The sequence below is a fragment of the Engystomops pustulosus genome, chromosome 2, assembly GCF_040894005.1.
Source record: "Engystomops pustulosus chromosome 2, aEngPut4.maternal, whole genome shotgun sequence".
Classification (NCBI taxonomy): Eukaryota; Metazoa; Chordata; class Amphibia; order Anura; family Leptodactylidae; genus Engystomops; species Engystomops pustulosus.
Genome location: NC_092412.1, coordinates 61,501,497 through 61,510,929, shown reverse-complemented (window position 1 = coordinate 61,510,929; position 9,433 = coordinate 61,501,497). Strand labels below are relative to the sequence as shown.

General features: G+C 40.5%; 1 protein-coding gene across 1 annotated transcript in view; it reads left to right on the top strand.

Moving 5' to 3' along the window:
- Positions 1-8,876: 8,876 nt before the first annotated feature.
- Positions 8,877-9,433, top strand: part of LOC140117801 (uncharacterized) — a 63,134-nt gene continuing 62,577 nt past the window's right edge. The window contains exon 1 of the mRNA XM_072134895.1: positions 8,877-9,000. Within this exon, the coding sequence (XP_071990996.1) occupies positions 8,943-9,000 (58 nt within the window). The 5' untranslated portion in view covers positions 8,877-8,942. The remainder of the gene's footprint in view (positions 9,001-9,433) is intronic.

The window sequence follows — 9,433 nt, the reverse complement described above, 5'->3', positions numbered from 1 at the left end:
ACTTTACATATCATGGAAGTGGCGCAGAATATGCTTTCAAACGCCATAGTCAGCAAATCCTTGATAGGGAAATCCTATTCATTTAAAGGGAATTCACTATCTTCTGGTATCATCTAATAATCCATTTATTGAAGTTTACTGACTATGGAGGAGTTATAGCACTATACATATCCTACATAAATGGGCATAATACCATGGCATAATGGCCACTCTTCTCCAGTATATGGGCAGAGAACAGTATAACTACTTTTATCTTTTATATAATGGGCATAGCAAATTATTATTATCCTGCAAATAAAGGACACATCACAGTACTATTCCTATACTCTGCTATCACTTTTCTGTTACTGTATATATGGCCTCTTTTTATTTTTACAAATATTTTCACTAAAAAGATTGGAAATAGGAAAGCTTATAAATGTGGCCTACACAAAGCTGTTTCTACATGTTTCGATTACCATATATACTTGAGTATAAGCCTAGTTTTTCAGCACAAAAAAATCTGCTGAAAACCCAAACTTGGCTTATACTCGAGTAAAAAAATATAGGTTTTACCAGGCTTTTGTGGTAAAATTAGGGGCCTTGGCTTATACTTGGGTCGGCTTATACTCGAGTATATACGGTATTTGCGGACTGTTAGACTCCATAAAAGTAACTAAGCAAAGTGTTAAGACAATAGGGCACATTTACTTACCCTGGAGGAGTTAATCGAAAGTGCATTGTCCGACGATCATGCACTCTGCCGCGCCTGATATCCTGCACGGATCGCTTCCTCGCTCAGGTACGCCGGAGTTCACCTTCTTCTTCCTAGTGCATGTAAGTGCTTGGTCGTGCAACACAATTTGAAAGTTAAATCCTGCGCTCAGTCCCAATCAGTTAGATTGTCCGATAGTACACCCCCAATTTCCGGCGCATGAAAGCCAGCGCAGCCGTGCAAGACCCGAAAACATCGGAAGATCCAACAAACGTGCGGCCGTGGACCCTTAGTAAATAAGCCCCATTAGTTTTATTTCAGAAATGAATAGTGCATGTGATAATACTATATAATCATGCATCATTAAGGTAAAATATTTCTCTGATTGGTGTTTCTGAAAGCCTTTTCAGGTCTGTGCACAACAGATAGATAAAGACAAGTGGCTAAACGTTAACTCTTTCCATAGAGAATATATCCCTGAGCTCTATAAGGAGATACTTTTTTAGGATCATTACCAGTATTTTTCAGTGGATACAGGACAGAAATTCCTCTCCAATCACCTTTTGCTCTGGGACTATGGATTCTAATATAAGAGCAACATCCCTGCCAACGTATAGTCAAGGTGGTAGTTGCGAATAGCGCCCTCTCCATGTCAGCATCTATCTGGATATCCTGTGCAACTCGTCCAGAGGGTAATGCTAGGAGAATTTAGTGTAATTGCAGCTGTAGATACTTCCTGGAAAGGCAACAGTTAACTGGTCTATGTAAGCAGCCAATGATCTGTTTGCTATGAAAACTGGAATGTGATTGTAGAGGTGCTACCACCTGACCAGGGGGAGTATAAAACCCTTGCTGGGTGAGAGCACATGGTCTTACCTCATGGTCTGATCCAAGAAGATTGAGCAGCACACCTTCAGTGCTTCCACAGATACTAATCCCAGGAACTTCTAGTGCCTCAGGCCTACTGCTTGACACTTAGGGCAAGTCTGGAGACTTGAGCACAGAACTGCAGCTTCCACTACTTGGACACAGTTCTCCCTGAACCAGCCCAGCCTACATCTACTATCAGGCTATGTGCACCTTTCCTGCGGACCAGCTCTCCATGACCGCTCCAGAATCCAAGTATCTGCTGTGTTATAGTGTTTGGCCACTGCCTGTTGTTCAATAAAGAACTGTAAGTTGATTTGCACAATGTTGCCTCCGTCTGATCCCTGGATGGCTGATTACCACCACGGGCTTCCCCATCCATCACACAGGGAGTCATCCTACAGACACCTCAGGGGTTGCTGCAGGGAGAAACAAATACATCAGCCTCTCCCTCCATATTTCTTGCACACACCTGCTGGAGACCTGCCAGGCTGTAGGTCAGCCCTCCGGTCCTCATACCAAGCACCGTGACATCAGCGTGCCTCCAGGCCCCACTAGCCAGCCACTCCGGTATTTTGGGCCTCGGCTGTCTCCAGGCCCCCAAGAAAAGGCTAGGCCCTGGTGGTGGATGTTGCATAAGCATCTCGATCTGTACTCATAGCCTGTTATATAATTAGTTCTTAGCAAGCTCCTGATTATCCTGTTACTCTGCTTTTTGTATCTTGGTATTTTGAACCTTTTACTTAAATTCAGACTATGCTTTTGCTTAGTGATCTTGTGCCCTCAGCTGTGGAGACTATTCTTCTGTAATTTTATTGTCTTGTCTCTTTGTCTCTATGCTTTGCACTTTGGTGCAGGAAGTTAACAGGTGCATAGCTAGGAGAGGCAGGGCCCCATAGCAGACTTCTGAACAGGGCCCCCTTTCCCACTTAAAAATATACATATAACACTCATATATATTCACATATTTATATACCTATATACATAAACACATACACATTTATACACACTTACATTTATACACACATATCTACACAAATAGAGCATATACACATAAAAAATATGTGCCATATACAGCCATATAGCATATATGCACACACAGGGGGATATTTATCAGGGACTTGATACCACGTCAGTGGCTGAGAAGCCCTGAAATAATCGCGAATGCTAGCTTATTGCTGGCACTTGCGATTATTTACCCCAATAAAGGGGGGATTGGCGGACAGAAGTGGGCTGGTGCGGGAAGTTACTGTCCCCACGCCTGCATACTTGCTGCAGCCGGAAAATTTTAACATGTGAAAACTCGCCTGCTGAGTTTATTTGTACGCCACACAAGGCCTGGCATACAAATAAACACTGAAGGCTGAAGCCTCTTGATGTATTGGGCCGCGCAAGAGCAGCGGCGGGGTTATAAATATTAATTAATATATATAAAGAAATATCCCCCATACAGTATTTAGACACCATACACCATATACACATGCAGCATATACACATCACTGATACACATACATATACGGAATACAGGCAGTCCCCGGGTTAAGTACAAGATAGGGTCCGGAGGTTTGTTCTTAAGTTGAATTTGTATGTAAGTCGAAACTGTATATTTTATAATTGTAGAAAAAAATAAAGCTTCATTATAGACACCTTACAGCTGATCATTGTAATCTGGAACTATAGAAAAGCATCCAGAAAGCTTCACCAGAGGTCAGAGGGGTCTGTCTGTAACTATGGGTTGTCTTTAGGTCAGGTGTCCTTAAGTAGGGGGCCGCCTGTATATACATCACATATATGTTATAAACATATTATGCTCTACAATGTGCAGCATAATATGTATATAATGGTGCACATCCTCCATTCCTTAGTGACACTCTAGGCCCCACTGCGGCTGCTATGGTGCTACCACTGTAGTTACGACCTTGGACGGGAACATCAACTAGTTGTCGATTGCCGCTTAGGATAATGTGAGGCAATTAGGTAGGGAAGGCTGGGAAGGGGATTAGTGTCAAGGCCCTCTGTCTCTGCCTTTGTCATCTATCCATTCCTAGAGTCTGCATAACATATTCTCTTGGCCTGTTTCAGTATGGTCACCATTCCAGTTCTTGTGATCCGGATGTAGAATCTGTCCACTCCCAGAGCCTACATACTAAGTATATTACAAAGCTTACTATGTGGAGACCCGATAATGTTCAATATAGGGGCACTTACTCATAGATCCAGACACTTTGACTGTGGTAATCTTCTTATATTTGTTATTCCTTGCCTCCTTCCTTCTAAAATCAACTGTTATAATGATGCAAATAAACCTGCAGGGCTAGAAGGGGTGTTTTCCAGAGCCCCTAATTGCTGTAGTTTCACAGGCTGTTACAATAAGTAGAGTAGGTTTCCCCTCACCCTGCACTTCCTTCTGCTGCTATATTACACAGTCAGAGGGTGGAGGGAGAGAGAAGAGGGAAGGTGAGACATGTTCTTCTCATTGTAACAGCCTGTGAATCTGCAGCATACAGAGGCTCTGGTAAAACCCCCAGGAGACCTTCATAATTTTAAAAGTTTATTTCTTTATTTCAGAAGGAAGGAGGCCATGAATAACAAGATCACCGAAGTCACTGGGACACATTTACTAAAAACAGTGCAGTTTGCCTGTGTAGCGTGCAGGGGGTACCAGATTCAGGATTTGTGGTGCCCGTTCTTCATGAATCTGGTGCCCCCTGCACTGCTCCAACAGAGTGCACCAACTTTTTTTTGGTATACCTTTAACATGGAGCATACAACAGACTTCTGTCAGACTTTGCATATTACATATGGTCTGACTGAGCACCGGAATGCTCCTTTCAGTGTCGTGTGCAGAATAGGGTCACATGCAACACATAAGTGGCGCGGACACTTCTTAAATACATGTGTAAGCAGTTTGCATGTGAAAGAATGTGAAAAGTCCATCAGAAAACTGTTCCTGATTTTTATCATGCTTCATTTTGATCAGCATTCAGAGGTCCTAATAGAACTAGGGATCATCTGTAAGTCTGGTGTATTTAATTTGAGGACTGCCTGTATCATTAATGTATGCAAATTAACACAGAGACCAGCCAGGTTTCCTTGCACAGCTGCACTGGTCTCCAGCCAGCTGCACAAGGAAAGTGTTCCTGCGCATGCATGAAACTTGCAGACAGCTGGTTGATGTCAATGGCTGTCTGCAGCACTAGCGGTAGGGACAGAAAATGAATTTTGATTATAAGAACTTGAATAATTGGTGAGGTATTCGGCTGACGTAGGCCGGAGCACCTTCAGCTCATTACAATATTTTTATAAAGTCAATTTCTCTGCAAAACAGAGCATAAAAAGAACAACAAAAAAGGTTCCGTAGTACCCTCTAAGGTAACAAGCATGTCAGTGGGGATAGTGTACCACCAGTAAATATGGCGGTAGATGTCCTTTAACCCTTACCACCAACGCTTGTTTTCAGCTCAATGACTATACTCGACTTTTCGAATCTGACATGTGTCACCATAATTGGTTATAACTTCGGAACGATTTAACGTATCCTGGTGATTTTGATATTGTTTTCTCAAGACACATTGTACTTCATAATAGCGGTAAAATTTAAGTGCTTTATGTGCTGCTTTATGTTGGAATGATATTTTATGTGACCTCTCATTTTTCTAGGATGTTAGGAGGTGCAGAACTTTAGGTGCGATTTTTAAAATTTTCATGAAAATCGCCAAAACTCACATTTTGGGGGACAACTCAGCTTTCAAGTGACCACGAAAAACCTAAATAATAGTAAAACCCCATAAATTACCCCACTATATAAACTACACCCCTCAACGTATGTAAAACAACTTCTATTAAGTCTATTAATCCTTTAAGTTTTTCACATGGTTAAAACAAAATGGACTTGTGATTTAGAAACTTTTTACCTTTTCTGCCTAAAATGACACTTTCGTAATGACTAAAATGATGAAATTCTCTACAACGTTTGATGCCCAATTTCTCCCCAGTGTAACAATACCCCATATTTGGTGGTGAACTGCTGTATGGGCACAGCGCCATTCAGTGCAGATTTGTATTGCCACAATGTACAGGCTATAAAATTTTAATTTTTTTTTGGGCTTATTATTTGCGAGGTGAGAAACAATGTATAGATAATTCATTTGTGGGGTCTTTAGCTTTTTCATGAGATTTTCAAGAACTATTTCAAGGGGGATACAAGCTAAATTATCAATTTAGATTTTTAGCGCTTTTTTTCCCCCCGCTCACCATAACATAAAACTAATATTTTATCTTTATTCTCTGGTTCATTACGATTACGGTGAAACCTCATTTATATAGTTTTTCTTATCTTTGCTCAATTTTACTGAGCAAAACCAATATTGGAGAAAATCAAATTTTTTTACTATTTTACTTTTATATTTTTATGTTGACAGGTCTAGTTAAGGGCTTATTTTTTGCGAAAAGAGTTGTTCTTTTCAGTTGTATCATATAAGGGCCCGTAAATTTTTTTTAATCACATTTAAGAACATTTTTTGAGAGGGTATTTGATTAAAAATTGTATACTACGGGAAGTTTTTTGTGGGGTTTTTTTTTTACGTTGTTCACTGATCGGGTTCAATATTGTTTTAGATTTATTGTACAGATTGATATGGATGTGGTGATACCAAATATGTACTTTTTTGTGTTTTTTATGTTTTATATACTTTATTTTGTTTTTATAAGTAATTGGGCTGATTAGGCTACTTTTATTTAATTATTATAAAATGATTTTTACTTTTTTTTAATTTTCACTATTTTAATTAAATTTCACTTCTTCGCTTGAACAAGCGTTCATCTGATCGCTTGTTCAAGCCTTTACACTGCAATACACTTGCAGGAGGGATCGGATCCCCCGGTAAGCACACCGGGGGGGGGGTCCGATCCACGGGGGACACACTTACACACCGCGGTCATGCTTGTAAGGGGTTTAACACGCAGGATCAGAGATTTTCTGATCCCAGGTGTTAGTTGCGGGTCTGGGCTGTGATATCACAGCCCGAAACCGGCACCAGCAGTACCCGGTGTCCCAAAATCCTCTTCTGACGTGCTGCTGTAGAACGGCGTCACGTCAGAAGAAGTACCCTTAATGACCGCCTTAGAATCCTGATAGGGCGGTCATTAAGGGGTTAAGTACTACTGTAAAGGGGTTACATATTATCTTATAATCAACACTTATATTTTGCTCAGATTTTGTATAAATTCAAATTAAAAAGACATGACATAATAAATGCACATATGTATTCTCCACAAACACTGTCAATTCTAGAATAAAACAATTCCAGAAATGTGGCTTATATGGCTCTCCCTTCAGCCTCTTGCAGTGACTCATCTCAGAATCTCTTCAGCTCTTTTCATTTCTTTTGCACATGATTTTGAAGTTGATTTTAAATAGGTAAGCAATTAGAGCAAAATAATTTTTTTTTAAAGGGCCAAAGCCACTTTAATGAATCTGATGCACAGCAGAGGTCCAAATACAGACATAGAACTTTCGCAAGGAGCCAGTCTAATGATAAATAATCCCCTTATGTGTGTATATGTTGTGTATATACTGTATGTATCTGCGCATGAGTAGATAAATGTGTGTATGTTTGTAAGATTGCATAACTTTGTACGAGAGAAGAACTGTATATGTATGTATATAAGATAAGATACTACTTTATTGATTCCCAGGTGGGGAAATTATTTTGTACATAGTTCCCAGCATAAAGTTACATATGTTTGATAACACCATACATTTAGTGAACAGACATTTACAAATTACTAGACTTGCTTTTTGTTAGTTCTTTCCTTACTTGTTGCTTGTTACTAAAATGCATACATCAATACCATATACATGATTTATGCAATACAGGGGTTGTATAGATTTACAGGAGACATATGGTTTACAGGTAGACAATGCACAGTAGACACAAGTTACGAACAAGGGTTACATAGGTTAGGCCGGTTACCTACAGGTATAGATGGTGGTGTTGGTGTCTGCTTCGACCAGGCAGACGCCACAAGCCACTGTGATGGCACCCGGTGGTGGCGCTATGGCTGCCTGATTACCGGCTACCACCAAGGCTGCTCACTAGAGCTTCCCATCAGACCACACCAGGCACCAGTTGGCTACCAAGTAGGGGGTTACTCCAGTATTTCAGTGCCCATTGACACTCAGGACCTGCACTCTTGGCTGCCAGAAATTGTGATTGTACAAATATTTATATAGGGGGCCCAATTCAGAAGTCTGCTATTGGACCCAGTCTTTCCTGGTTATGCCCCTGATATAAATATATTGTAGTCCACAAAAAATAAAAATTCTGCATAATTTACTGAAAACTGTGCCAATTCTCTGTTAGTAACATCGATTGGACAGAGTCAGCAGGGCCATTACCAGGAAGTTTGGAGCCCCTGACTGGCAAATTTTGTGGGCCCCTCCACCCTCCACAGAATGATAATAAGGATAATAAGGATAAGGATAATAGTTAGTTCCCTAAACCTGAGAAGGGAGGAGTTTTCTGTGACTTGGGGCCCCTTCTCCTCGGGACCCCTGAACACAGTCACACTAACCCCCCACCTCCCGATGACGGTCCTGAGAGTCAGTGTATATAGGGGCACCTCCACCTAAACTATTTGTTCATAAAGTTCATTGAGAAATGACAAAGAAACAACCAAATACGGAATTATAAGAAAAGATTCCACCTTCAAAATGTTGATGACCTACAGATAAAGTTCCTATGTAACCCTTGGTTGTTTCTCTTTTACTAGAGATTCATCAGACCTCAACTTCACTGATCATGTGCCAGATATATGTCAGACATAAGGTCTGCTGTATTTTTCAATTGTTCCTTTCATTTGAAGTATGGTGCATCACTATAGATGTCACATACCCCTTCATATTACCATTTCACAGAGAACCTGGTGACATCGGTTGGCATGTCTTCTATGTGATTTGGCATGTCTTCTATGTGGTTTTTCAGAATTTTCCAATACTTGGCACTACACTATGTCTAATAACATATACAGGAAGGAGGTAACAGATCTACGTACAGTAAGAAATGCTGATATCACTGCACACAGATAACTTACAGGATATTATCACACTTGAAACCAGCTGTAAATTTCATCTGAGATGAATTAGTAATAAATGAAACTCATGTGAAGCTGGTGTTAGATGACGTGTGCGGAAAGGGTTAATATTTGTTGGGCAGCAATTCATTTTGGGCTTTTCGTTTGTTGGAGGACAGCCCCTCCACGTGTGACATCATACAGGGAGTTGTGGGGTACTCCCTAGCATGTGTGTATGTGTCAGAAACTGAGAGCTGCAGTAACTTCAGCTCACATTGGATGAGTTACTGTCCAAAACACATGTATCATGTCCGAGGATCCGAAAGAGAAACGCAGAAAGCAAGCCCAGCCTAAGAGAAGTCAAGGTGAGTAGTCACACCTGTCTGCCGCAGGACCCTCTTCTATGGAGCAGCTGTATGAGATGACATGTTACATACTCTCTGCCAAGAGTTCTGGTCACTGCTGTTTCACATTTCACAGTTTTTCCATCAACTGCTTAAAACCAAAATTTCACAGCTTCTTGTATGTTATCTCACATGAATGTTAGCATAGTAAAAGCTGCTGAGAAATACATGTGCCCAGTAGTGATGAATTTGTGGATGTGCATTATATCACGTAAATAAAGAGGTTCCAGTTTTATATATTCATCACGATGAGCATTATCAAATAGACTGTATAATCTATATAGAAAATTTGGATACATTACAGTTCATGAATTAATATGTAGTATGTAGGCAATAGACTTTTTATTAAGGGTTGATGCAATCTGCTGTAGCAATGTGACAGCTGGGCCCATCT